Source organism: Haliotis cracherodii, unplaced genomic scaffold (assembly GCF_022045235.1).
Source record: "Haliotis cracherodii isolate W230 unplaced genomic scaffold, xgHalCrac1.p SCAF_9, whole genome shotgun sequence".
In the NCBI taxonomy this organism is placed as follows: Eukaryota; Metazoa; Mollusca; class Gastropoda; order Lepetellida; family Haliotidae; genus Haliotis; species Haliotis cracherodii.
The window spans coordinates 59,514,134-59,541,148 of NW_027266343.1; the positions used below are offsets into that span (position 1 = coordinate 59,514,134).

The following is a 27,015-nucleotide window of genomic DNA, read 5'->3' on the forward strand; positions in this document are numbered from 1 at the left end:
ACTAAAGAGTTAAACGTCTGAGACCTACATCACTTGGGGCTTTCCTCCCACGTTAAGCTAGCACGCCGCGATATAACTGTATTACTGCTATAAGCGGTGTTAAACCCAACTCACTCACTCGTGCGTGAGTAAAGCCTAAGACGTTTACCTCTTTGGTGAAACAACGAGCACAGGGTTTGGTGCTGACAAATATAGAAACATAATTGTGGAAAACTGGGATTCAAACCTATGATCTTTACAAAGGTTTCTAGCATGTCCAAGGGACACAACTCTGCACAGCTAATTGCAGCAGCTTAGAGATTGTTTGAAAAAAATTGGATGATAATCAGTCCATGAAATTAAACTGATCCGAAACCCTGAAGTATCTGGGATAATTTTACAGTTAATAATAGGACCTTTACTTTTGCTTTTTATTGAAAAAATAATCGATGAGTAGGAGTTCAATAAACACTACAGGGAGAAAATACCATGACAGGACTACCTCCATGGTCTAGTGGTAGAGATTTTGCACAGCCATTTTTGTGATGGCCATAAAATGTAAATGATTTATAAAACACTTACTCATATGTAAATAACGATGACTCCCTGAATACAATTTGAACTCAGCAATGTCAGACAAGTCAATTTATAAACAGGGGGAGGTTACATTTGGTATTGCCTCGATATTCTCACAATTTTGAAGTCGATTATCTGTACTTTTTCTCCCAGTACTTATTGTCATATCTCACCCACTTTTTAAAGTGATAGTTCGGCCACTGCATTTATCTGCATGACCCAGCTACACCTATGAGGAACAACATACTAGACACTTCCCTCTAAAAGATAATCTTGTCCAATTTATGACGTCACCAAGTTGAGAGCGCACATTCGTGTCACCAGAAATGATGTCATGCCAGCACAATGTTTTGTCATTAAATAAGCCACGCTTCGTTTTTTCATTGTTCTTTGCGAGTTATGGTGTAGCTATCTTATATTATTACAAGAGGGATATAAAGGGTTTTCAAATGTTATAGAAGATATTAGAAAGTTATTTGTGCAGTACCAGCACTCTCAAACTTTCCCATGCTGAATCTGGCTGCCATTGTTGCAGACCAGAGACACAGTGATGTTGATTGATGGTCTGAAAGTTGATGACAAACTGTTTTGTATATCCATTCATTTTTCACTGTAATCTTGTTGACACAGCGTGTTTTTCAGTTGTGACACAGTGATAATTAGTTTCTATATTTTGATATTTTTTTCTAACAAATGATGTGATTTTGTATTTGTGGTATGTTGCGGAAAGTTAGAATATAAATAAATATAAAACATCAAAAAGACGCTTGAGGATACCCAGTCTCTGACACAAAATCCATTGGGAGTAATAGTGGTGAAAATGACATGAATGGTTCACTGACAATCAGTGAGGACGAAATATGTGGTCAAGTTACATCGGCTTGATGTGGAGTCAGGTGGTGGTCTGGTGTCGTGGAGTCTGGTGGTGGCCTGGTGTCGTGGAGTCAGGTGGTGGCCTGGTGTCGTGGAGTCTGGTGGTGGCCTGGTGTGGTGGAGTCAGGTGGTGGCCTGGTGTCGTGGAGTCTGGTGGTGGCCTGGTGTCGTGGAGTCTGGTGGTCGTCTGGTGTCATGGAGTCTGGTGGTGGCCTGGTGTCGTGGAGTCTGGTGGTGGTCTGGTGTCGTGGAGTCTGGTGGTGGCCTGGTGTCTTAGGTCTTAGAGTGGAGCTCCTTGATCCCCCCTTGAGGATCAAGGTCAGACCAGGTCCCATGAACACCACTGGTGAAGTACCAACTGCATCTGGTGGTCAGTGACATGGCTGATTGTCCTAGGACAGAACAGATCCCCAGTACTCCATTCATGTCGCCCAGGACAGAATAGATTCCCAGTAAGCCATGCTTGTCTCCCAGTACAGAATAGATCCCCAGTACCCCATGCTTGTCTCCCAGGACAGAATAGTTCCCCAGTACCCCATTCTTTTCCCCCAGGACAGAATAGATCCCTAAACAAGACACCACATTCCTGTGAAGAGTTGCATCCATTATCCATGCCAGGATCTGCAAGTCTGCGCCTTGGTTTGTCAGCACCATAAATAAGTTCATGGGATTCACCAACTCAGTAAACTTTAGGCCCATTGCTGTGTTGTCACTATTGTTCAAGTGGCTGCTTCTTGCTGTGGTTGTGCTACTTATTGTTGATGAGACTTTAAGGCAGATTCAAAGCCCAGTGTTTACAAATTCATTATGTAAATATGTGTTTTTAGCCAAAGGAATAATTAAATGTTAATAATTGATAGAAATATACACTTAGAATATTATCTTGGGCATATATAGACAGAAGGGTTGTTCTATATGCACTGCTTGCTGATTGCATGTTGCCTGGATAGGCTGCTGTATACATGTGTCGATTCACTAATCAATACCGTCATGTTTTGCTGTGACATTGATCATGGGGCTGTGTGTTATGTGATTGTGTGATGTGCCTGCATGTAGCTCTGTGATGTCATGGCTAGGCGCTTACATGGGAAATTGTAAGATTACATTCAGATCATATTGGACGTTGTTTACAACTAGGGAAATATTGAGATGTATGTGTGATAACCATGAAGTGGGCACTGTTTATGATTAGTGAAATATTGAGATGTATGTGTGATAATTATGACATAGATATTGTTTACGACAAGGGAAATATTGAGATGTATGTGTGATAACCATGAAGTGGGCAGCGTTTACGATTAGTGAAATATTGAGATGTATGTGTGATTATCATGAAGTGGGTAGTGTTTACGACTAGGGAAATAATGAGATGTATGTGTGATAACTATGAAGTGGGCAGTGTTTACGACTAGGGAAATATTGAGATGTATGTGTGACAACCATGAAGTAGGCAGTGTTTACGATTAGTGAAATGTTGAGATTTATATGTGATTATCATGAAGTGGGTAGTGTTTACAACTTGGGAAATATTGAGATGTATGTGTGATAATTATGACATAGATATTGTTTACGACAAGGGAAATATTGAGATGTATGTGTGATAACCATGAAGTGGGCAGTGTTTACGACAAGGGAAATATTGAGATGTATGTGTGATAATTATGACATAGATATTGTTTACGACAAGGGAAATATTGAGATGTATGTGTGATAACCATGAAGTGGGCAGTGTTTACGATTAGTGGAATATTGAGATGTATGTGTGATTATCATGAAGTGGGTAGTGTTTACGACAAGGGAAATATTGAGATGTATGTGTGATAACCATGAAGTGGGCAGTGTTTACCTCAAGGGAAATATTGAGATGTATGTGTGATAACCATGAAGTGGGTAGTGTTTACGACAAAGGAAATATTGAGATGTATGTGTGATAACCATGAAGTGGGCAGTGTTTACGACAAGGGAAATATTGAGATGTATGTGTGATAACCATGAAGTGGGTAGTGTTTACGACAAGGGAAATATTGAGATGTATGTGTGATAACCATGAAGTGGGCAGTGTTTACGACAAGGGAAATATTGAGATGTATGTGTGATAATTATGACATAGATATTGTTTACGACAAGGGAAATATTGAGATGTATGTGTGATAACCATGAAGTGGGCAGTGTTTACGATTAGTGGAATATTGAGATGTATGTGTGATTATCATGAAGTGGGTAGTGTTTACGACAAGGGAAATATTGAGATGTATGTGTGATAACCATGAAGTGGGCAGTGTTTACCTCAAGGGAAATATTGAGATGTATGTGTGATAACCATGAAGTGGGTAGTGTTTACGACAAAGGAAATATTGAGATGTATGTGTGATAACCATGAAGTGGGCAGTGTTTACGACAAGGGAAATATTGAGATGTATGTGTGATAACCATGAAGTGGGTAGTGTTTACGACAAGGGAAATATTGAGATGTATGTGTGATAACCATGAAGTGGGCAGTGTTTACCTCAAGGGAAATATTGAGATGTATGTGTGATAACCATGAAGTGGGCAGTGTTAAGGACAAGGGAAATACTGAGATGTATGTGTGATAACCATGAAGTGGGCAGTGTTTATGACAAGGGAAATATTGAGATATATGTGTGATAACTATGACATAGACAGTGTTTACGACTTGGGAAATATTGAGATGTATTTGTGACAACCATGAAGTAGGCAGTGTTTACGACTTGGGAAATACTGAGATGTATTTGTGATATCCAATTCACTTATAAAAAGACGAAAATAGCAGTAGTAATATTATTTCAGAAGATTTAGTAGCTAACTTATATTTTACAATATTTGGATTCCTGAAATAACTGCTGTTGATGTGTGCCGTCCATGTCATCTTCCTTGTCTCACTTCCTTGCTGTCTGCATCTGTTGTCTAATCATCAGGGAGGTATGACAGTGATTCTATGACTGTCTCCCTCAGATAGAATTAATATTCAGCTCAAGTTGTTGCGGGAATTTTGTCTTCATTTTGAAGAGACTTGAAAGCAGCCATGCCAGTTCAGCAGGAGAAAATATCCACCAACATTTTCCATCATGATTGACGAAGATTGAGAGATTGTGCCGAGAGAGAAGTAGATTGCTTCGTTAAAATGATAATTATGATGATTGATGATAGTAGGTTGATCCCCTGAAAATACTTATTTTTTATGATTATGATCTTTGGTTTGTGAGCTCCATACCTGGGCTGTGGTGTTCTGTACAAGTAGTACATATATATGTCCTAATAATGGTTACATGTACCTTAGCCTGTGTCACTCTCTCACTCACTCACTCACTGCAAACCACACCATGCCACACCATTCAATACCACAATGCCTCAAACCAGGCGCCATACCATAATCACACCTCATGCCCTCAAACTAGTAACACCACACCACGTTCTGTATAAGCGAAAATAAGCAAAACAATATGGAGATGAATGTTTTCATGAGTTCAAAGGTCACAACAATGACAAGTTTAAGCATAGTTCTGCCTGACGCACAGGAAGGAAAGATGCGAAGACATTCCAGTGTCGCTTCCATCACACCGGTCACAGTGATACGTTCTCTAACTGGGATATGCAAATCAATATTAACAACACATTATGGAGATTCAAACAACCAACCATGTTACCATTCCTTTGAGAGATGCATTTGTTTTCCAACACTATTTCTGAGTATCAGTAAGTGTTTATGTCAGTTTTTGAGATGTAGAAAAATATGCCGCAATCTATTTCCATATTTTGCAGAAAGTGGAACAGCTCGGAGGCATGTGTTGTCAGTGGAGATGTATGGTCCGTCAATCAGGGTCAAAAGTTCTGTAATTATAGAGGCAGAATTACAACGATATGTTGACTGATAAACATGACTGATAAACATGCCTTTATCGCCTACTTCAAACGGGTTTATGTGCCCCGATGTCAAAGTAAACAGGTTGTTTCCAGCGACATCACTCGCATAATGACAGATTGAAGGATATCTGTGTTTCTTTGGCAAACTGTCAGGAATATAGTTATCAAACACAGACTGACTTACAGAGTCTCATGCATTGGTTTTCTTTACTGTTAGGAAAAACACTTCTCTTATATTTTGTATGGTTCAGATATATGGTGTTTAGATGCCATTTAAGAAGAGTTGTCTACCTTTTTGGTTCTCCCCCCAAAAATTGCTTCACGAACAACTCTTGTTACTACTTGAGATGTTGGATTGTAAAATCTAGTTCTTCTGTCACTCTGTCTCACTTTTCCCTTCATTCTTTCTTTTCCTCTCACGTCTTTTTTTCCTCTCGCTCTTTCTTTTCCTCTTACCTTTTCTCACCCTTCACAATATACTGGGGGAGTGGGGTAGCCTAGTGTTCCCTCATTACAACGAAGACCTGGGTTCAATTCCCCACATGGTACCAACTCACTCACAATCAGCTTTATCTCTCTTAATTTTATACCTTCATTTTTTGGTGGATGGGGGTGGATGGTGTCCTAGTGGTTGAGGTGTTTGGTTGTAGCACTGAAGCCCTGGTTCTATTCTCCCATGTATGCAGTGTGTAAACCCAATCTTGGTGTTCTGGTGCTATTGGTGGAATATTGTGAAAAACTTAAAACTGTGGCCGCCCATTTTTCTGTCAACATCTTGTTAACTAGTCTTCTGCAAACAATGGTTGCTATTACTTGGTTGATGCATGTCATTGTATCCCAATTGTATGGATTGATGCTCATGATGTCAATCAATGGATTGTCTGGTCCAGATTTGAGTATTTACAAACTGCCGTCATAAAAGTGGAATATAGCTGAGTGTGGCGTTAAACAACAAACAAGCAAACAAATAAACAAACAAACAAAAACATTTGATCTTGCCATGTGATGCCGAGATGGCCCAATGAACCAGGATCACACTGAATCCAGAACATGGCCTCTGTACCACTCATTGTGACTGGGAGCCAGGACAGGTCTGCATTTTGATGACGTGAATCAGAAAAAAGTAGATAAAGCTGCTTGTCTTTAATGTGTCATAAATGTCATGTTTCACAGTTGACTGTGATTCATGACAAAAGCACAAGTCACATGACATTAGTTTTTCATCCCCGGCATTAATGCAATTTATTTGGAAGAATTTGAAGATTTACTGAAATAATTGTTTCAGACAAGAACAGATAGGAGACTAATTTGGTCTGCTTCTACCTGTATTGTCTTGTGATTTTACTGCAAAATTTGGTGTTTTTCAACAAAATGGGAAACATTCACTACTTTTCATTTGGAGCTTTTGTCAATAAGGTGAAACGCTGTGACATAATTAATCCTCAAAACACTTAAACCTTGATCACGCACTAATTCCAATAGTCAGCCATTGTTGTCTGTTGTTTCATCTCCTCAAATCGGAAACTGTAACAATCGTCCAGATGTGGTAATTAAGTAATCAGAATAATAATCAACTTTTGTTTTCGGGAAATTTCCCCTTGTGTTATTTCTGAGAGTTGAATAAACCTTCCTTGAACTGAACAGAAAGGACAGATCAGATGTTTTAAGGCTCCCAGAATTTGCTGTTAATTTGTGTTTTTCAGATTATTGTAATTTGATAGAATACATATCTCTCTAAGTCATGCTATGTACTTTTCAACAAATCATTAAAGCAATATTTTTCCAAATTTACACCGTAAACATTTATTGCATGGAAAACATGTGGTTGTAAAATGTTGATAATGTATGAACGTCCGGAAGAAGATAACACAAGTAAAACTTACATTTCAATTTGCACTCAAAAGACATCCTGAGGAGAGATAGATTTGTGGAGATGAAATTACATCGTTAATGTTAGCAATTAGAGACAGCATTTGGGGAAAATTAGTTTTAACTTTTTTTAAATAATCATTTAATGGGAATATTTAAGAAGCTTTATGAGTTGGGAAGGTTATAAGAGACATAATTGTTGACAATTTGTACAGAAACTAAACAGTCAAAAAATAATTTTGAGTCTGAAAAAATGTAATATTCTGAGATTATGTTTGAAACTGGGAGGACCAAGAGACATCTGTAAATTTATTGGGACATGTGTTTCAGTTTAATGCGTTTCTTATCTAATTTCCTGTTAATGTTGTCATGTTTTTTGAGGGGATTAAAACAAATGAAAGAAAATATCCTTGCCAGTTGCATGTTTCTAACCAAATTGATGCAACACATTGCCATTTTAGAGTTTGAATGATGGAAACATATTAAGCAAAATAAAGCACGCTGTACAACGTAAATATTACAGAAATGTTCTATTAGTGAGCTTGATTTGATTTGTGAAATAGTGCAGGACACAGTTTCTTCTTGAGCAGAATTAGAATTGATACAATAACTCCCTCTTCAAATGTGCTTATAAGGTAGGACTTTATAGAGTCTGTATGTGCTTATAAGGTAGGACTTTATAGAGTCTGTATGTGCTTATAAGGTAGGACTTTATAGAGTCTGTATGTGCTTATAAGGTAGGACTTTATAGAGTCTGTATGTGCTTATAAGGTAGGACTTTATGGAGTCTGTATGTGCTTATAAGGTAGGACTTTATGGAGTCTGTATGTGCTTATAAGGTAGGACTTTATGGAGTCTGTATGTGCTTATAAGGTAGGACTTTATGGAGTCTGTATGTGCTTATAAGGTAGGACTTTATAGAGTGTACGTGCTTATAAGGTAGGACTTTATAGAGTCTGTATGTGCTTATAAGGTAGGACTTTATGGAGTCTGTATGTGCTTATAAGGTAGGACTTTATAGAGTGTATGTGCTTATAAGGTAGGACTTTATAGAGTCTGTATGTGCTTATAAGGTAGGATTTTATAGAGTGTACGTGCTTATAAGGTAGGACTTTATAGAGTCTGTATGTGCTTATAAGGTAGGACTTTATAGAGTCTGTACGTGCTTCTAAGGTAGGACTTTATAGAGTCTGTATGTGCTTATAAGGTAGGACTTTATATAGTCTGTAATTTGATTCAGTTGTAGGATGTGGACCAAATCATGGTCATGGAAATCAATATTCATTATCACATAAAGATTTTTCTTTCACAAAGCATTTTTAGTATGTCAAAACTGAATTTATCACCGTATCTTTGCTTTGCCTGTTTACGCCAATGTATTCTCAGGTAGCAGGGGGATAATCTCCCTTGATCAAGTCCCTCTCATTAGGAAACGTATGGTGTTCTCCTTCAATGATCAGGAACAATTAACATTGGCAGAATCGTAAAGATCTGAAGGCTTGGGTCCTATCCATTTCCAATCCCAAGTCCGATCCGACTTTTCCGTTATCAGAGCTTAGAATCGGGAGATTATCCACAGTCACAGGTATTTACTGGATGAAATATTTACTGAGGCAAGATCGCAGTAGTCGGGGTTAACCTTAGAGCTAGTTTGGTTTATGAGTGGAGATTTTGATTTGGTTCATTTGGGCGTTGTGGTTTTATTGATACGAGGGACTTGTGGGTATAGAGACGTGCAAAATGTCATCAATGTATAGCATGAGAGTACCGATGGTATACCCAATACAAAGTTTTGTGTACGAGGTAGGATTGTTTCTATTTTATAGCTAGCTTTAAGAACCCTGTTCACATGAGACATGCATGCTTCAGAAAAGAAGGTTGGTATTCAATCGTCTTTGGAAGGGTAAACATAATCACGCTAACACCAAAGGGTATTGAATAAAGTTTAACTTTCTTAAACTTTATCAACCCGAAAAATGGTATTGTTGCAGTGAAAGAATTTGTTTTTTTAATGGTGATTTGAAGGTAATTGAGAGGGAGTTTCCAGCTGAAACCTCTACAATTTGATTTCCTTGTCGTTTTACTGCGTGAACAAAATTACATATCCATGCATTGACTTGTACAAGGACATGTTGCCTTGTTCCTTCAGTGGCCAGTGTGGTGGAATACTAGGGCAGGGGGTGTTGTGAAAGGCGTATCTATTCAACTCAAGACAGAATTGTTCTGTGTTGGTGTAAAGAGAGGGTATGAGGTAGCTCTCAAGAGTCTGCCATTATGTCGCCGACAATTTTATCTGTGTGTGTATACAAATCATTTTATGTTTGTAGTTAAAGTACCGGCCTGCATGTGTCGTGTTGATGGCTTATACTGAATTGCATTTGCATAAAATCCTTTATTCCGATACTACAAGAGCATCTTTGATACAAATGCAGGTTTTTATAACGTCTCCAGAGATGAATGGCAGATATCTTGAAATGTAAATTCCTTAGTGTTATTTTTTATCAAAAAATGTTCATGGTAGAACAATTGTACACGGAAGGTTTGAGTGCTTAATGGAGTCCATGGAGGATCTGTCCAATGTGTGAATTGTGAAAACACTGTTATGGAAGAGATAAGCTATTGTGTTTTAGGGGTTTAATATAACATGCATGCCACCTGTGGCATGGGGTTGAATCGTGGGCATCAGACAGTCACTTCTATAGCCAAGGTGTAGTTGTGTAAATTACAGGTTATTTTGCACGAGACTAAAACAAGATTAATGAGTGTTATTTTGTATTGAAGTTGTAATAGGACCTAATGGAATAATTACTTCATGTTTAAGGTTACAGTTGTGTACTTACTACACTGTTCATATAAATATACGTTTGTACATGTCTGGCAGGGGGAGAGGGTCACTGAGAGCAGTAATTGTCTTTGTTTGTTGATTTCTGCGAAGGTCTGCAATGTTGCAGCTATTTCGCAGCAGCCCATACTTTAATAATCCAGAATAACAAGTGGTTGATGTTATGAGCAATGCCCCCAACATTAGGGTGTGTGATCTTGCTGGAATATTGCTAAAAGCGGTGTCACACCACACTCACTCACTCACTCACTCACTCACTCACTCACTCACTCACTCACTCACTCACAATCTGTATATGTTGTTGAGACATAGGGCCCACTTGCACAAAGCAATCTTAGCACTACGACTATCTTAAGCCTGTGTTAGAGTATGGGAAATTGCTTTTAGAATTCAACTTCTGCTATATTGTGATTGCTCATGGGATTTTTAAAATTGATCTAAGGAATCTGAAGAAACCTGCTTTACCGTGTGTTTAAGAAAAGAATCTTCCACTATTTTCATTTCTGAGACTGGAAGATAGGGTAGATGAGCAACTTGGCTTCTGTCTGCTTGCCGTGAGAACACTTTCACCACATTGGGAACGCCTATTGTTTAGCTAGGATATTTCTTGAGTGTAAAACACATTCCATCGTCACTCCCTTTCCGAAACTCACTGAATCACACTCTCTCTCAAACTCATTATGAGTAATTCAAGACTAGAATAATTTGTTTACCGTTTCTTCGAAAAAAGAAAACATGTTCCACATAACTCTGTGCTTCTTCTTAAAATAGTCGCTCATAATTTGCTAAATCGGCAACACCTGCGTCTTCCTATGTTCTCACACATTTCTGCAACAAATCAGAAAACTAATCCATCCTAATCTAGCTGTATTCCGTCCCCTAATCCCAACAATAATGAGCGTCCATTATGGCATCTTCGATGTGGTCTAATGGCTGTGGCCAATCAAGCATCCTGGACCAGGTAGATCGAGGGGATCCTTAATGACTTAATCAATAAATTGATTGGTAGGACTCAGTAAGCAAATCAATCCTATAATGGACACCTCTCCACCCAAGATGGCCTGTATTGGATGGCCACAAATGTTAATGAAGTGTAATATTTCGTTACTGAAGCCTTGAATTAGTCAGATAGGAAGATGATATTTCTCCTAAGCATATATTATGATATATTCTTTGGATTATGGGAATTTGATTTCTGAAAATGAGAGAAGAGGGACAGTTGTCTTAATTGAATTGTTTTTTAAGGAGTGTATGTTGTGGACCACTCAGAGCAATGATCAGGGTAGGAGATGACCTGTCAGTGATGTTACAGAAGTAAGTACTGACACACACAGGAGCAGGAGTATATGTTGTGGTGGGCCACTCAGAGCAATGATCGGGGTAGGAGATGACCTGTCAGTGATGTTACAGAAGTAAGTACTGACACACACAGGAGCAGGAGTGTATGTTGTGGTGGGCCACTCAGAGCAATGATCGGGGTAGGAGATGACCTGTCAGTGATGTTACAGAAGTAAGTACTGACACACACAGGAGCAGGAGTATATGTTGTTGTGGACAACTCAGAGCAATGATCGGGGTAGGAGATGACCTGTCAGTGATGTTACAGAAGTAAGTACTGACACACACAGGAGCAGGAGTATATGTTGTGGTGGGCCACTCAGAGCAATGATCGGGGTAGGAGATGACCTGTCAGTGATGTTACAGAAGCTGGTACTGACACACACAGGAACATTGTCTGGAAGCGGCCGGGCTGGGATGAGTGGAGGTTTACTGCCTGGGCACTCATCCCCTATTACCCTACCCTACCTGCTCCCCATTCAACAAGGCGATCTTAGTGCCACGTGGATCGTAAGCCTATGATAAGGTATGGCACTTCCTACCAACTGGGCACTCATCCCCTATTACCCTACCCTACCTGCTCCCCATTCAACAAGGCGATCTTAGTGCCACGTGGATCGTAAGCCTATGATAAGGTATGGCACTTCCTACCAACTGGGCACTCATCCCCTATTACCCTACCCTACCTGCTCCCCATTCAACAAGGCGATCTTAGTGCCACGTGGATCGTAAGCCTATGATAAGGTATGGCACTTCCTACCAACTGGGCACTCATCCCCTATTACCCTACCCTACCTGCTCCCCATTCAACAAGGCGATCTTAGTGCCACGTGGATCGTAAGCCTATGATAAGGTATGGCACTTCCTACCAACTGGGCACTCATCCCCTATTACCCTACCCTACCTGCTCCCCATTCAACAAGGCGATCTTAGTGCCACGTGGATCGTAAGCCTATGATAAGGTATGGCACTTCCTACCAACTGGGCACTCATCCCCTATTACCCTACCCTACCTGCTCCCCATTCAACAAGGCGATCTTAGTGCCACGTGGATCGTAAGCCTATGATAAGGTATGGCACTTCCTACCAACTGGGCACTCATCCCCTATTACCCTACCCTACCTGCTCCCCATTCAACAAGGCGATCTTAGTGCCACGTGGATCGTAAGCCTATGATAAGGTATGGCACTTCCTACCAACTGGGCACTCATCCCCTATTACCCTACCCTACCTGCTCCCCATTCAACAAGGCGATCTTAGTGCCACGTGGATCGTAAGCCTATGATAAGGTATGGCACTTCCTACCAACTGGGCACTCATCCCCTATTACCCTACCCTACCTGCTCCCCATTCAACAAGGCGATCTTAGTGCCACGTGGATCGTAAGCCTATGATAAGGTATGGCACTTCCTACCAACTGGGCACTCATCCCCTATTACCCTACCCTACCTGCTCCCCATTCAACAAGGCGATCTTAGTGCCACGTGGATCATAAGCCTATGATAAGGTATGGCACTTCCTACCAACTGGGCACTCATCCCCTATTACCCTACCCTACCTGCTCCCCATTCAACAAGGCGATCTTAGTGCCACGTGGATCGTAAGCCTATGATAAGGTATGGCACTTCCTACCAACTGGGCACTCATCCCCTATTACCCTACCCTACCTGCTCCCCATTCAACAAGGCGATCTTAGTGCCACGTGGATCATAAGCCTATGATAAGGTATGGCACTTCCTACCAACTGGGCACTCATCCCCTATTACCCTACCCTACCTGCTCCCCATTCAACAAGGCGATCTTAGTGCCACGTGGATCGTAAGCCTATGATAAGGTATGGCACTTCCTACCAACTGGGCACTCATCCCCTATTACCCTACCCTACCTGCTCCCCATTCAACAAGGCGATCTTAGTGCCACGTGGATCGTAAGCCTATGATAAGGTATGGCACTTCCTACCAACTGGGCACTCATCCCCTATTACCCTACCCTACCTGCTCCCCATTCAACAAGGCGATCTTAGTGCCACGTGGATCGTAAGCCTATGATAAGGTATGGCACTTCCTACCAACTGGGCACTCATCCCCTATTACCCTACCCTACCTGCTCCCCATTCAACAAGGCGATCTTAGTGCCACGTGGATCGTAAGCCTATGATAAGGTATGGCACTTCCTACCAACTGGGCACTCATCCCCTATTACCCTACCCTACCTGCTCCCCATTCAACAAGGCGATCTTAGTGCCACGTGGATCGTAAGCCTATGATAAGGTATGGCACTTCCTACCAACTGGGCACTCATCCCCTATTACCCTACCCTACCTGCTCCCCATTCAACAAGGCGATCTTAGTGCCACGTGGATCGTAAGCCTATGATAAGGTACGGCACTTCCTACCAACTGGCGCTAAGATCATTTGGTGAAATGGGTTCCTAGGTACCTGCTGTAAGTCTCCAGTTGTGTACAAAATGTCAGATTGTAACATGCCATCACAGAGTAGCTATATTAAAGTTGAAAGAATCAGGTGTTCTTTAACTTCTTTTGAGTAGTATATATCAGTATCTCAACCAACCTTTGGTTGGTACATGGTCATGTCCAGCAGACTGCCTCCGTGGTCTTGTGGTAGAGCGACCGCCTGGAGACGGAAGGTCAGGGGTTCGATCCCTGGCCATGTCATACTAAAAGACATTTAAAGGTGGTACTTGTTGTTACCCTGTCTGGTGTTCAACATTAAGGGACTAAAGCATGGACTGGTCGGCTTGTAGTCAATATACTGTGTCTCAGTGGAGTATACATGTTAAACTGCGGCCCGGTATCTCAGCATGCTAGCACTATAAAATCAGTATCAGTCCGCACTAGTACAAGCAGCCACACACACACAATGCATGCACATCGCTATATAAGTGCCATTATCTTGGACGCAGCGTTAACCCCACCTCACCTCACCCCACCTCACCCCACCTCACCCCACCTCACCTCACCTCACCTCACCTCACCTCACCTCATGTAGCCAAGAGGAACTGTCATGACCGCAAGCTCTGCAGCAAGATGTGCACCAATAACTGGTCTGTTAATCATACTTTACTAGAGGCTAGTTGCCCTGAGAATGACCTGCTAGGCTCCGATATGGAATGAGATATTGCTTTATTAATATTATTGATTAATCGTGGATGTATTAGTACATCATTAATGCAGGAATTAACCAACATTTGAGCTAAGTATGTCTATAATTACTGCCTAATTTGGGCTGTTTATAGAATATAATGAGTTCCCTGATAATAGGAAGTCCTTTCATGTTCTGTTGTTTCTTTTCGGTGCCATAACTTGTTTTTGAATTATTTCAATCAATCTGAATTTTTGGGCACTTTCATATGAGCTCAAAATCAAAATTTCTGAGGTTTAATTTTAAATAAGCTGAAGTTATTGAGAATAGCAGCTATAATAAAACAGTATCTTCAGTCAACTCTATTAATTAAAAAGATAATTGTCTTTTGAATCTCTTTGTCGCTTCTTCATGATCAGTTCCCACAACACGTCTCAAGCTCTGACCACTTATTGAAGGCCACCAGGGGCAAGTAACTCTCACCAGATATGGTGTTGAATAATGAGATTTAACCATGATTAGTGCATTCAGTATGCCATACTATCAACAACATCATGTTGCTTGATAAAATCATTTGACCCCTAAAGAGATAAAATAACATATTAAGAACAAGCTATTCTGAAAGGTCAGGTGGGTCTGAATATGACCAATTGCTTGATTATGTTGTCATACTAACAGTATTTATTATATGTGATGGACTGATACAAATTCAGCTTCATCTCACTTTGAAGTAAACCAGTACACTTTGTGATAAGGTGTCCGATTAGTCTTCTGACTGTGATATGATTCCGTATCGGACGATGGGTTTACATCGTAACAACGTCAAGGACATACCTGCTGTTGATGAAGATTCTTGCAATTGCTTTGATGGGGGTAATTTCCCACCTTGTGTCCAAGTCCACAACCTTATTGAAAGTCTCTTTTCCCTTTTTTCTCCTTAAATGGATATAAATTGATTGAATACTGAGAAGAAATTGTAAGGGGACTACAGGGGAAGAATGAAATATGAGGGATTTTGTTCTTTTGATGTTATAGTTAGACATGTGAGGTGACGACAAGGAAGAGCTTTAACAGTAGAAAATTAGTCTGTTTTTTATGATAACCTTGTCAAAGAAAAGAACAAAAGAATTTGAGAAGACAAAATTGTATGAAAAACAGCATCTTCTTATGTTATTTCCTTGTGTGTTTTTTAAAGGCAACCACTCCTACCCTGATGTCTACCCTAATGTCTATTTTGTTCTGAATAAAAAACATTTTGAGGAATATTTTTTCGGAATGAAGACTGAGCACATAATTTCAGGAAACATCCATAAAATTTCAGGATCCCTCACTTTTTTTCGCTCAGTATATTTGAGAACAGACATTTCTCCTTGTGAGTGAATTCTTGTAAAGAGGTCTTTTTATTCCATCTGAAGACATTAACTGTTCTGTGGAAAACATTTCCCGAGGATAATGAAAAACAATTAATGAATACATATGTATGCAATATAATCATTATGAAACATACGTGTGTTTATTGCACAGCATAGAAAAATACACGGCTAATGAAACACGTTCATGGTGAGGGTTGGTGTTAAAATCAATTTAACCTTCGCTGTGTTTAACTTGCAACAATGTATAGACATCCATGCAATCAATATGTGCATCAATGTCAGCCATTGTATTTGTTGTGTCGCATTCACCCACATATCATTTGCATCAATATTCATGAATTATTTTCTGTAAAGCATTGCATTGTTTGGCAAATTGCAGTCTATATTTCACTCTGTCTCACAAGTGATCCTTTGGTACCGTGGTATTTCTCACTCAAGGGGCAAATCAATAGGTTCGATGTCAAGTTTTATCACCTGTAGAAATAAATTTAATTATGTCTTCACTTGTGAGCCGTGGTGACAATGACCAAGAATTCTAGGTTTTGCGCCATGTGTAAGTGGGTCGTAAAAGTAAGTCATGACCAAGTCGAAGAAAGGTTAGGAGGTATGCTGTGTAGCAACCCAAAAGCAGAACAGAAATAGCTTGATCTTCCATCCCAAGGACCTGTTGAATTAGTTTCTCTATCCACTTGAAGCTTTGGGCAAATTTTATATCTGTGACTGTCTGTTTTTGTACATTATGACAAATTTACTACAATGAATTGATTAGAATTTATGGGTAAAAAGTATTACTGTTTTAATGTGTTACCGATCTCCAAGGAGGTTTGTGATGTACTACTTGTTTAGCAACATATTACAATACAAGATAATAAAGCTTTGTTAATGTCACAACACATGCCAGACAGTTATTAAAAAAGTTACTTAGTTGTTTAAAAAATCATTATTCTATCCCCATATTGTCAATCGAGCTGACATTTACATTTCCCCTGCAAATGTATAAATCATCGCAGGAATGTACCAAATAGGAAACTTTATAAATTCACGATCAGTAGTTTGGAGGTATTATTCAGAATTACAATCACAGCTTAACCAGCTTCCCGTGTACATGTACTGGAAGCACACTTTCACAGTGTGGTCACTGTGACCTGGTTCAGCCTCTCCATCAGTGCATGAAGGGCTCAGACATTAAGGCAGGAAGAGTTATCCCCCTTTGACCAGAAATCCCACTCATCCTTGCATTCTGATTCAATAGATATTTTAACCAAAGAGGATTTGAAAATATTTCAATATGATCATATTGTATTTTTATTTAATAATTTTTACATGATTTTTAGTGTATATTAATAATGTAAATATTGCATGAAGAGAACAATTAATGCATATTAATGAATATTCAGTTGAATGTTAACTGACCCAGATATGGGTGGTAGTCAGGCAGTCAGGTAATATATTCACTTGATGCATGAGCTATTGTACAAACTGATATATGTTCTCAAAAACACAAGAATCAGGCCATATTGATTTCGACAGCATGCTGATTGCTCTTTTTCTAAAAAGAAATGTTCTGCCCCGGAATTGATGAGGTGTGACAGAAACATCAATATCAAACTACCAAATGTGACAGCAAGTAAAAACAAAAGCTGTTTTCACTGTGTTTTTTAGTCAGTTATTTTGGCATCCTCCACAAATTATTCTATTTAATTCCTCTCCTGCAGATGCTAAATGTTGTCTTTATGATAAAATTGTTTTATTTGGTAATAAAGTGTTGCGATGGCGGTGCTGATTGTGCCAAGCCTGCTTTATGTTCTGCGACTGATAAAATCATATTAATCAATAATCCAAATTTCACCTATTGATGACTTTAATGGCTGCAAGCATTGATTCATGAAACTTGACACTGTATTAAACACCCCAAACAAGACAAATGTAATACGAGAGAGATATCCAGGTGGAATAAACAATCATGAAGTTCCGTGTTTATCATTGCCGCACATCTAAAGGCAGAGTAAGCACATTATTTAGTAATCTTTGACGATGATCAAATGCTCTACATTGATATTTGTGTCTACCTAGATGAGAAGAAGGCCCTCTGCCGGTGGCCTGTGTCCACACGTTATCTTCCAGGACGTGTGTCAAGTAAATCTTTTAGTGACTGCAAGATATGCCGTTCACAAACTTTCATCTCATGGATGTGGTTGGTCTTTGTAAATAATTTTTCTTTTATGTTGTTTCATGGGACATGATCCTCCTTTAGACAGTGTTTATTCACTAAGGATGAAGTCCATGTAGCATAAATTTGTAGGCTTGTCCAAATAATTTGGAACACTTTGTTTCCGAAACAATAAATATATAATTCTTACAGATCCTCTACCTATAATACATCATTGCCATAAATCCTGCATTCACACAAAACTGATGTTCAGAATTTTCAACAGAACTTCTCTTCACTGGGAACATTTTATCACCAAAACAATAAATATTTTGGGGGGCAAAATTTCTCCAAATGTCTGTGTCTGTCTCCCTCAGTTTTTCACCGATTCTCATTCATGTAATAAATCATGATGCCATATTTAGAGTGTCCATGGGTCCATGGAGTTCGGCCATTAATGGCCAGGGTGCTTTTCTTTAGAAGAGGTGTATTATAAATATAAATACCGCCAGCTGTATGTCAGCGTCTTCCCGAGTCTATGTGTTGCCGTATTCAGGGTATCAATCAGGAAGGAGTGCCAAAAAAAAATGGTCTCGGTAATCGGTTATTAATAAGATCTGATATTGAGCACTGGCTGCTACTATCTTCTTGAAGACTGCTATTATGAAGGCACTTTACCGATATCAACTTTCCTTACAGATCGTTATTCTACCTACTTTGCTTCTTTGAAACGTGTTTACATGAATACTTGAATGTGCCATGCGACGATAGTTGTATAATAATTGGTAAATATGAAGGTAAACTGTTTGTTTAAATGTTTTGATGAAGTTTATTTTGACATTTTTTGTGGGGAGATATTTGATTTATTAAATGTTCCACTAAGGAGCTATAGGAGAGGTTGATGTACACTGGTACACTGAAGAGACCGACTTGGTCTTCTGAATGATTGTAGCATTAAATGGCTGAACTACAGTCTTCATAACTGGCTAAACAGCTTGGGAATTATGTATATGCATGAAGAAAATTGGGCCTAATAACCAACAGTTTAAATATTTTATAGAAAGATCCATCACGGTATTGAGAATTTTAACAAGTTTATTAGACTTTTAATAAAGTTTTATTGTTTTTGTTTAATTTTTTAATTCTTTCATTTTCCAACATCTGCCATGTTTAGCAGGTCAGACATCTCGAACCAGGACATTTAGCAGGTCAGACATCTCTAGCGAGGATGTTAATTGTCATCCCGGGCAGAAACTGTTGAAAGATTAATGACAAAACACAAACCATACACAGAGATTCTGGCATCATGGCGACCCGTGTTATATTACACTTACAGAGCTGATTGTCACCACGGCTGTACCCTGTCTAAACCCCAAAACACCTCTAATACCTATGTGCATATGGTTTTAAATGTCAAATTGTGACTGGGTGATAAATATTCATAAGGTCTGTATTTTGTTGCAGAAGACTTACCCATATTCTTTGGTGAAGTGTGTTTGCACTTGATTACTCTAGTTGCTTTCAGAAGAAACATTCCTATGATATGTATTGGAGTTAAGAAAACATATTTATTCTATCACATTGTGTGAGTGTTCTCGTATTCTATATTGAAAAATGTTGTTGGGTCGAGACCAGTGATTTGCCGGGAGAGAGGATTGAGCAGCAGGGAATAGGATCCCATGTGTCATGATGTTACTACGTGCGTGTCATTTCGGCGCCTCTTTTTGAGATTTTGACAGGATAAATTTGCACAAGCCTCCCAACTTGTGATGAAGCTCTTGATTATATTAGCGATGTCATAGTTCTTGGGACGAGATGGGTTAGCGTTACTTGTACTGTATTTTGACAGGGTCAGAGGTTGTGACTTATGTCGGTCACAGTGTGGCGAACAATTGCCAGAAGAGGCAGAACAAGATTGTTACTGATAAAAAAGGTTGTCCATGAATGAATTAGCTCGATTATTTTATGATAACCTTTCTATATGAAGATGAGATTCGGACATCTTGGAATGAACCAGTGACCAGTAAATGAGATTCTGATTACAAAGTAAAGAGGAAGTGAGATGTCGGGAGCCCAAGTTTGTTATCATGGTGAATTGGTCGTTTCAGTAGGCCTGACACAATGATGACGACAAGGGCATAACATGAATAACAAAAACACTGTGGTCATGACAAGGTCTAATTTTAGAAATATGAAGTGGAACTTGATCAGTGATGACAAAAATTGAATATGGCATTGATAAGTGTTCAGTATCGGGGTGGTGGTCTCGCGTTTCACTCATTGTACTAATACGGGAATTGAACCTGGATCTTCAGCAACACAGTTAAACACTTTATCCACTGGCCTAGCCTGCCACCCCATATTGAGTATACATTACAATAGGAATACTCACTGATCCAACAAGTATATGCTGAGTTATATTTTAAAGTCTTATTTAAGTATCTCTCTATTGTCGGTCCAATATTGTAGACACCAAAACCATTTATTGTTGCAAGACTTCATGTATGTATTTCACTGTATTGCCAATAAGTTCAGATTGAAGGATAGCCAAGTGGATGAGGTTCACTGACCACAATACAGACCAGGTACAATGGATGAATATATATTGTCAATGCAAGAGAATAACCAGTCTTGATCAAAACCAAAACATTCCATTTGGCATAAAGGAAAAAAAAGCTGTGAAATATATGAATATATTCAGTGATGACTCCGGGTGTTCGGCGAAGCTCATCCTCACTATCCATCCATTCCGTCAGTTGATGTCATGGTGTAGAGGTTGAATTGCACCTCGGCGGGGTCGTGCAAGAGATGTGGGGTACTAGAGGGGGGAAGACACATGTTCTGAACAGACCTTGATTTTGACTCTCTTAAAGATCCAAATATTCTTTCTGATGTTAATGGTGTATGTTGAATGCTGTTTTTGAACTATCGTGTTGTTAGAACAACAGCCTCTTTTCAGAGCAGGTTTTGCTGAAGGAACAGTAAATTTTGATTCAGTTTATCAACATACCCGTGAAGATCTGGGGTAGAATAGGCCTTCAGCTGCCCATGCTTGTCTCCCCCAGTGAAGATACGGGGTAGAATAGGTCTTAAGCAACCCATGCTTGTCTCCCCCGTTGAAGGTCCAGGGTAGAATAGGTCTTAAGCAACCCATGCTTGTCTCCCCCGTTGAAGGTCCGGGGTAGAATAGGTCTTAAGCTACCCATGCTTGTCTCCCCCAATGAAGGTCCGGGGTAGAATAGGTCTTAAGCTACCCATGCTTGTCTCCCCCGTTGAAGGTCCGGGGTAGAATAGGTCTTAAGCTACCCATGCTTGTCTCCCCCGTTGAAGGTCCGGGGTAGAATAGGTCTTAAGCTACCCATGCTTGTCTCCCCCGTTGAAGGTCCGGGGTAGAATAGGTCTTAAGCTACCCATGCTTGTCTCCCCCGTTGAAGGTCCGGGGTAGAATAGGTCTTAAGCTACCCATGCTTGTCTCCCCCGTTGATGTTCCGGGGTAGAATAGGTCTTAAGCAACCCATGCTTGTCTCCCCCGTTGAAGGTCCGGGGTAGAATAGGTCTTAAGCTACCCATGCTTGTCTCCCCCGTTGAAGGTCCGGGGTAGAATAGGTCTTAAGCTACCCATGCTTGTCTCCCCCGTTGTAGGTCCGGGGTAGAATAGGTCACTTAGACATCGCACCCAACACAGGCAAGATGAAATACTGCCTACAACCATACGCTTGTCTTATAACATGATGATGAAAACGTTGGGCAGGTGTTCTCATTTTCTCAGCCAGTTGACATAATTTACAGTTTAGAATAAATGATGGGAACAGATGGTGTCAGGTTTCAGTGACTGTGACCTCGTCTTGATGCAGGAGACTTGGTTAGCTGACTTAGGAGAAACTCTCTTATTGAGCCATTTTCACACCACCGATTTTCATATTTATATTTCATATTGCAATGATACTATAAAACTTTGCTTGTAAAATGGTCACCACCTCGTTAAAGAGCTTTACCTTAGCCAGGTTGTCATAGTGGGATAATGTCAAAGTCGTGTATTGCAGTTGCTTGTATTCATAGGGTGTCGTATTTGATGAGTGATTTTCGAATTGGAACATTTGATACAAACTCTTTGTTTAGTTAAATATCATATTTAATTGCACTGCACAGAGTGGTGGTGTGAGACGACATGGGGTATTGATTTGTCCTACACAAGGTTTTCATATTTGTTTGCTGAAGTAAGCGTGGCACAGGTGCCCAGTCTAAGACACCACGTTTCCATATGTGATAAGTTGCATACTCGTATTGCAAGGATACGCTGAACGTGAGTTCGAAACCCAAACTTACCATGGTTGTGATCCTTGGGTTATTGAGATGCACACATGGGTATTTGCCGGCCTTATGATCGATCCTTTAAGAGCTTTTAGCACTATTCCAGCAACACCAGGGCAGGGGACACCAGAATGGGTTTCTCACATTGTATGTATGTGGGGAATCAAACCTAGCTGAGCCTTGGCATGTCGAGCAAATGCTTCAACCACGAGGCTACCCCACCCCTCCTTTCCCTCATGAAATATGTGCTATACACAGCACCAGATGTTGTGATCAAAATTGACATTCATTTGAGGGATGTTCCCCCCAAGAATGGCATACATTAATGGAAGAGGGATGGACGGTAGGTAGCCTCCATGTCAGTTTGATCCTTCCTCTTGTTCTTTATTCCCGAGACAAGCATATTAATTATTTTATTGCGACAATATGAGAAACCCATTTGTGATGTTCATTACCACTACATTGTGAAAACTCACTCACTCACTCACTCACTCACTCACTCACTCACTCACTCACTCACTCACTCACTCAGGACCCGTGAAGATCCAGGGTAGAATAGGTCTTCAGCAACCCATGCTTGCCGTAAAAGGTGACTGCTTGTCGTAAGAAGCGACTAACGGGATCGGTTGGTCAGGCTCGCTGACTTGGTTGATGCAAGTCATCAATCCCAATTGCATGGATCAATGCTCATGATGTCAATCACTAGATTGTCTGGTCCAGACTCAATTATGAACAGACCACCATCAAATAGCTGGAATATTTTTGTGTGCGGCGTTAAACGACAAACCAACCAACTCACTCATTCAGGTGGGGGGAAAGAGTCTGCCACCTAGTGTTCCCCATAGATACATACTGTGTGTTGTTTAACAGCCACTGGATAATAAATAACAGGCAGACAAGAATTAAATCTCCATATTGCCCCTGATTCAGAAGCTGTTGCATTTGATGCATATATTTGGAATGATATATTATCTGTATTACCTGGCTTGCTAAAAATGACTCAGACATGAATTTTCATGCATTTATTTTGAAAAAATATTTTCTGTATTTCAGGATTTGCTACCAATTGGAAAATTGCTTGAATTAATTTTAATGCATTTGAGAATTAGAATTTAAGAAAATTAGAATAACATTACAATTCCTCGGTCTTTTCAACTGCCCTCCTTCGTCGGGCAGTTAATGGAAGACCTCGGGCTTCTGCAAATGATAATGCCCTGAAAAATAGCGTTACCCTTATAGTATTGGTTGTTTTGCCTGCGACCACAGTGTTTGCGTAAAGCCTGTTGATCACATCACCCATCACAAGTTCATTGCTTCAAGTGACGTAAAACTACACTCACTCACTCACTCACTCACTCACTCACTCACTCTTGATAACACATTATAAAGCAGTGAATGACTAAATAATTTAGAAAAATCAGCATGTACACCGTGTACAACTTCCTCAAAACTAAAACAGGAAAGTCCTAAGATAGCTTTGTAGGCCTATGTACCTACGTACAACTAGTTGTCACAGTTTACACATTCCTATAATGGGAGTGGCGAGTCAAAGAATGAATCAATAATATTTAATCATACAAGGAAAATAGTTTGTTGACCAGGTTCATGTATCATCCAAGTTCACATTTCAAAATGTCTGACTTTGTTATTGATCAAAGGGAGATAACTCATTAACAGAATGGCCTCATTCTAACCAATAAAAACACCATTTATCTCTCATGATATAATCTTTTTCTTTTCCACTCTACAAAGCATACATATAATAATACTTGATCTGACAGTTTTGTTATTATTTTAATTCATTTAAAAATTATTGAAATTATTTGAAGGAAATATTTACTACAGAGATTAAGACACAAATAATATTTGATGATATGGCTGTAAATGTACATCAAGAAAAGAAATCATGTTAATATTCTTCTCTTGGGGATATTTCATATTTATTATTTCCTTTACAGTTTAGAACACAACTGTTAGCTGAAGTAGAGTGGGTGAATTAATCGATGCCCTTATTTTAAAGTACATAAAAAGAATGTTTTTACTGGCTATCTGTAAGTTTTTTCATCTTAATAGAAGAAAATGATGTGCATGATGAGCAAGGATGATATGAAACGACCATTTCCTTCCATCCACTGACTAATTGTCACACAATAAACGTTGACGAGTATTTAAGTGTTGAAAGGTCCACACTTGGAGTAAATATTGACATTTGTTAAACTCTGCACAACTTATAATTACATCTTTAACAGGCTTCCTTCACTATGTGGCCTGAGATTGCCTTGGGATTTAGCAACTAATTTGAAATCTCAAGAACAAGTCCATATGATTAAGGATTGTAGAGCCGGAAACTGACGAGAAATATGTCATATGGCAATTATAATGTCGTGTTGTGCCTCTGACATGTTTTATGGGCAAGTTTGAAAGAGGTTCCATATGAACAAGAGATTTAAAAGTGTTAGCTCAACGGGACTGTGGGAGAAAACGGCAATTACAGAGTTTAGAATTCGCCTGTAATCTTCGGAGAATTAGACTAGAGTCATAATGTTTTTTTCTTCCTCTCTTGTAGAAGAGTAGGCCGGTATTGAAAACAGACTTTATGAAAATGTACCTCTTAGCCAAAGTTTACTTTGGAAAAAGGTCTGGGTTCCCAAGTAGAAAAAGAACTGAAGTTCCTGATCGGAAATTGGTACGAACTCAAGTCAGAGGCCACACCAGTCTCTGGTCCATCATAGAATGTGTTCCCAAGCTGCAGTTATTAGACTTCAAATCCTCCCCTGCCTCAGTAATGCTTTCCAAATGAACGTCATAAAAGGAAGGGTTTGTATGGGATGAGCCCAAATTTCTATGTTCAGCGAAGGAGTTAAATTGATGTTTCTCCTTGCAGAACTTAATGTATTGAACGCAGAGCTTTAAAATATTTGCGCAGTTGTTAAACACTATTTTAAGGCTAATTGTGATTCTAAATGCACTCTAATGCAGCTTTTGGAGACCATTTCCTTGACTGATTTTCTACATAAAAATCATCACCCCTTTGTCGCCTTTTAAGATACTGACTTTCAAATTGGGCTAATTTCGATGGGACTTGAACAAACAGTCATTAATGGAGAGTTACGGAACAAAACAAATTTGGTCAGATTATAACTGTTTGATCAAGCTAAAGACTCCATAACGAAATTTCGTCTCTTGCAGGTGTTTCATATAAAATTGGAACTTCACTCCTCGAGATTTATTCAGGACGAGGATTTGGAAATGATGGGAGATTTCTTGCTCTGATATTTTCCGAAAACATTTGTGGGGAATAGTTGGCTGTTTGGCATTTGAAAATGGAAAGACAAAATTTAATGTTTGTGCAGTATGACTACTGCCAAACGCCGTCATATCCTGTTTGTCATCATTTACCGCATGTGAGTTTATTTGTAAAGAAATTGATCTATATTTATTTATGTTTTGACCTTTCACACAAGTATATTTTACTTTTTGTTTTCAGTGCCTTGATGAAGACAAAATGGATTTAAGGTATGTGTTTTTGTTTTTTAATTGATCTGTTTATATTATTGGTATTAAACACACATGTTTTTCACACATAGCCAGTTGTCTGTATGGTTAACAGATCTGGCGTCATTGGATCAAGTACCGGTACACTTGTTTATTTTTTTCAGGAATAATTTACAGATGACATATGTTGTTTAAAGCAACAATGTCTCTAATCCACTTTTTGTTAATTAAAAGAAAAATATGAGTGCTGATAGTCATGGAAATACAAAGTGAAATTGTTTGTTTTGATTTTGAGTAAAGAAAAACTAGTAATCATGAGCCATGTTAGTTGTGAAATGTTTTATTAACATTGTTTTTGCCATGGAATAAGTAACTCTGAATAAAGGAGAGTTCTTTTTACCAACAAAATGTATTTTTTTTACAAATTTATACAGTCAATAAGAATAGGATTGTTTAGGTGTGTGTGGACCAAATTGTTAATGACGTAAAGTTGATCACTATTTAAAATACTCTTTTTAACAATATTAGAAAAATATTTACCAAAGATGGTGCCGTTACTATCTTAACATGTTAAAGGTATGGTTCACCCGGAGATAGCAGACTATATTATTTAAGAGCGCCATGAGATCCTCAATAATATCATATATATTGTGTGCTGGGGCATCACATTATTTCCAGACGATGTCAAAATTGACTTTGGTTTATGTATACTGTTTGCAACAGGAAGATATTATTGATTGGAATCATGACAGTACTTGTCACTTCACCTCAGCGGAGGAAACATATTTTATGTCTGGATCTCTTTTTCTATCCATGTTGTATAGTGTCAGGTTATGGTATAACATGTTCGTAGTGGGCACAGGCTATTCCCGTGTTTCAAACTCTGCAGTTTGATGTATGTCAGCGTGTCGTGGCCAGGTGATCCATGAGTGTCACGATGGAAGGAGCCTTGGAAGTTGACTTGCTTACCTCGTTTGTCACTACTACAAAGACATCACTGGCACCTGGTGTCGTAATTGGTTTTTTAAACAAATTTTTGTTGGTTCTTGAATTTGTTCTTCCAATGTGTTTGGTGTCTGTTCATACCATTCTGTTTCATGAAAACCTATGGCCATTAGTCCAGTTTTTCACTGAAACAAATTTATTGTTAAATTGTATTGGTTCGTTTGTCACAGGTAAGGCTTGGCATTTTGTTACTGTTAAACAAACACCTGGTGTCATTACTTA

The 27,015-nt window shown here is 39.3% G+C and overlaps 1 protein-coding gene across 8 annotated transcripts in view; it reads left to right on the forward strand.

The window, feature by feature from the left end:
• The window catches only part of LOC139453311 (thyroid hormone receptor beta-like), a 348,228-nt gene that overhangs the window by 236,201 nt on the left and 85,012 nt on the right, over positions 1-27,015 (forward strand). For all 8 annotated transcript variants that reach the window (XM_071234969.1, XM_071234968.1, XM_071234970.1 and 5 more), the window contains one exon: positions 25,781-25,809. In XM_071234969.1, coding sequence (XP_071091070.1) covers positions 25,781-25,809 — 29 coding nt within the window. The remainder of the gene's footprint in view (positions 1-25,780; positions 25,810-27,015) is intronic.